General features: G+C 32.5%; 1 protein-coding gene across 1 annotated transcript; it reads left to right on the top strand.

Annotated features, from left to right (window-relative positions):
- LOC109720054 (sigma factor binding protein 1, chloroplastic-like) lies at nucleotides 2,744-3,133 on the top strand. Its single transcript, XM_020246931.1, has one exon. The coding sequence runs from the start codon at nucleotides 2,744-2,746 to the stop codon at nucleotides 3,131-3,133; it is 390 nt and encodes a 129-aa protein (XP_020102520.1).

Genomic DNA, 3,334 nt, shown 5'->3' with positions numbered 1-3,334 from the left:
GCCGTTCATTTTTTGGATTACTTGTTTCACAGGTAAATAATGTCGAAAAGTTATGAAATTTAGTTTCCAAATGATTTCAATAGTGTAGATCAAGTTTAACCGGAGCTGATCGTCGATTTGGAAACTACATCATTGAAAATAACTTACTAGCAACAGAGATCTCCGTACTACTGATAGTATAGAAGCGGGACTTGTAGATATTTTCCCATGCCATGGGCAAGTTATATATTAGGGTTAATTTTATACAGGTGCCTACAAAGATATTAAATAGCAAAGTTATCCCTACGAAATTTAAGATATTAAATTTATTTTTTAAAAAATTCTCTGATTTGCAAATATATTTCTCCAAAAGTTTTAGTTCATTCATATATGTCCCTACAATTTGATTCACGATTGATTTTTTAATGATAAGTGCGTAAAATGACTATTTTACCCTTACAAATTTGTCCTTCTAAAATAGCTATCTATCTTTCTTTCTCTCTCCTCGCCTTTCCCCGTGGCACAAGTGGCATACCTCATTTTTATCGAGGCCGTTGCCATGGATAAAAGGGAGAGGATGAGACAGATGACGAGACTCAATATTGGAATACTAATTATACATATATGAGATAAGAAGAAAATTTTACCCCTTAGTTAATTGTAGTTAGTATTTTTAACCCATGGTTATTTAAATTTTATTAACAGAAGACTATATTTGTAGACGAAAAGACTTTATCTGTTATCTTAAGTTTTGTAGGAATATATTAATTTGTTATTTCATACCTTTGTAGGAAACCATAGGCAGTTATCCATATATATTATTATTACTTATTAAAGACGTACAGAACATACCCAAAGTATGAACAATTTTAAATATGTTATTTCTAACTTTTTAATTTATTTGATTTGAGTTGGTCAATAGTATTTTGATTTCAAAACTTAAGCAAATTGCTTATTTTTATAAATTTATAATTGTGATGAAGTATACTAATTGAACTTTTAGAAATAAACAGTGCATTCAAAATTTAAAGTCAAAATATCATTGACTGATTCAAATCAAATAAATTGAAAAATAGGACAATAAAATTAAATTTTGAAAGATTAGATAGTCAACTCAAAATGATTTATAGTTTAGATAAATTATATGTGCTTTTTACCTTATTACTTATTTGATAACAAATAAGTTATTGGGCAATACTATCTATACAACTATATATATATAGCATGTAAATCTTTTATTTCAACGTCTCAAAGACTTATATTTAATCACTTGTTTTATTTATTTTTATTTTTTAGGCAATGCCTTCTGTACACTCCAAAGGAAGAGTTTTTTCTTTCTGAGAGATAGGTAGAATTTGAAATTTGTAATAGCTATATTGTAAAATAGAGTTAATGAATTTGGTTTCATGTGTGTGATAATTTCATATTTATTTTAACTTCATTCAAACTCAATATCCGGTGCTTAAATGTCGTGTCCAAAAATCTAAAAGGCAAAAATACAAATATAAAATATTTTTTAAAAAAATAATTTTCCGCACTTTTTCGAAGAACCAATGGCTCTTTTAGATAATATAAATTACAACTCCCTTTCAAAATTTTGGTTCTAATATTTAAATTTTCTATTTAATTATTTGATTTAAGAGATTCAATAATTCTTCGAACACAAAAATTTAAGCCAACTGAATACTTAAATAAATTTATGGTTACATGAATTATACGAAATATGCTTACTGTATTTACAAAAATAAACAACGCATTCAAAATTAAAAATTAAAGAGTTACTCACTAGCGCAAATCAAATAAATTTAAAAATTTGAAAGTAAAACTAAAATTTTAAAAAATTAAATAATCAGCTCAAAATAAAAAATAACTAAGATAAAGTTTGTATAATTTTATGGGGCAATTGCTTATATATTCCTAAAAAGTTTTCGACTTTTCAATTTACTCCTCTTAGAAGGGTAATATTGAAAATACTCTTTTTACGTTTCAACCTATTTCTAATATATTCCAATAGTTAAAATCTGTTAATTAACTTTGTTATCTCTATAAAATTTCTGTTTTGCCATTTCGAATATACCGTTCTACTATTACTGACTTTCTTATTTGTCCTTAAAGTCAAGGGCACAAAAAGTATTTTGACTTTTGGTATTTTCCAATATACCTCTCTACCGTCACCAAAATTTCTTATTTGCCCTTAAGTTAAGGGTAAAATTAACATTGTAATTTTTTTAACTGTGGTACATATTTAACTCACGTTTAACTTAAGTTTACTTAATAAGAAATAACTACGGAGGTATTTTGCAATAGCAGTGGAACATATGATGTGTATTTTAGAAAGATAAAAAAAAAAAAGAATAAATTGAATATTTTCAAACGTGTAAAGAATATATAGACAATTATCCCTAATTTTCTCAATAAATTGGAGGATTCAACCTTCCAAAGCATGTCTCTTTCTCATTTTTTCTTTTGTAGGAACCTTCTCTTCTCCCCCCTCACTCTCCACCCAACTCTCTCTCTCTCTCTCTCTCTCTCTCTCTCTCTCTCTTAATTTTTATAATAATTTTTTCCACACACTTCTTTTCCAAGAAGCCACACACACACTAGTATAAAAGGTCTCCCAACCACAAAAAGATCCCCCTCCCATATCTATGGGCAAAAACCTCTTCTTGCTCCCCCAATAATATATTTTCCCCCTTCTCTACGCCGCCGCAAATTACACTATACTATACTGTACTTTACTATACTATACGATACCATACTATCAATGGAGAAGACGATAAGAAAGGCCACAAGATCACAACCCAAGGCCAAGAAGAAGCCCATCAAGGTGGTGTACATCGCCAACCCGGTGCGGCTCACCGCCACCGCCGGGGAGTTCCGCGCCGTGGTGCAGCGGTTCACGGGCCGCGACGCCTGTTACTCGGGAGCCGACGACGCTGCGGTCGTCGTCGACGGCCACAACGGGTTCGGGTGCCGGTCGACGGAGAGTAACTCCGAGCACGGCGTCGCCCGGCCCGGGCCGGATTCGGCCTACTCGGATCCGGGCTTGTTGGATCCCTTCAAGAGTATTGACGAGGCTTTCTCCTCACAGCTGCTTGAGGAGTTCTCGGCCATGTACAACAATGGAAGTTCTGGCTTATCCGGGTACTTGTGAAGTGCATGTTTATGTGGGCTCTCTCTCTCTCTCTCTCTCTCTCTCTCTCTCTCTCTCTCTCTCTCTCGATCTCTACATATATAATTAGAGGTTTGGGTTGCGTGGTGGATTTGAGAGGCCTAAATCTCATGCTATGCAATAATTTGCTTTTTCTGAATTATCCTAATTATTAATAGAGTGGTACGTACATATGCATCATGA

The sequence above is a fragment of the Ananas comosus genome, linkage group 14 (genome assembly GCF_001540865.1).
Source record: "Ananas comosus cultivar F153 linkage group 14, ASM154086v1, whole genome shotgun sequence".
NCBI classification, from domain to species: Eukaryota; Viridiplantae; Streptophyta; class Magnoliopsida; order Poales; family Bromeliaceae; genus Ananas; species Ananas comosus.
This window is presented reverse-complemented; position numbering and strand designations above follow the sequence as displayed.

Coding starts and splice junctions, on each gene's coding strand:
- LOC109720054 (XM_020246931.1), top strand. CDS start 2,744: ATGGAGAAGACGATAAGAAAGGCCACAAGATCACAACCCAAGGCCAAG.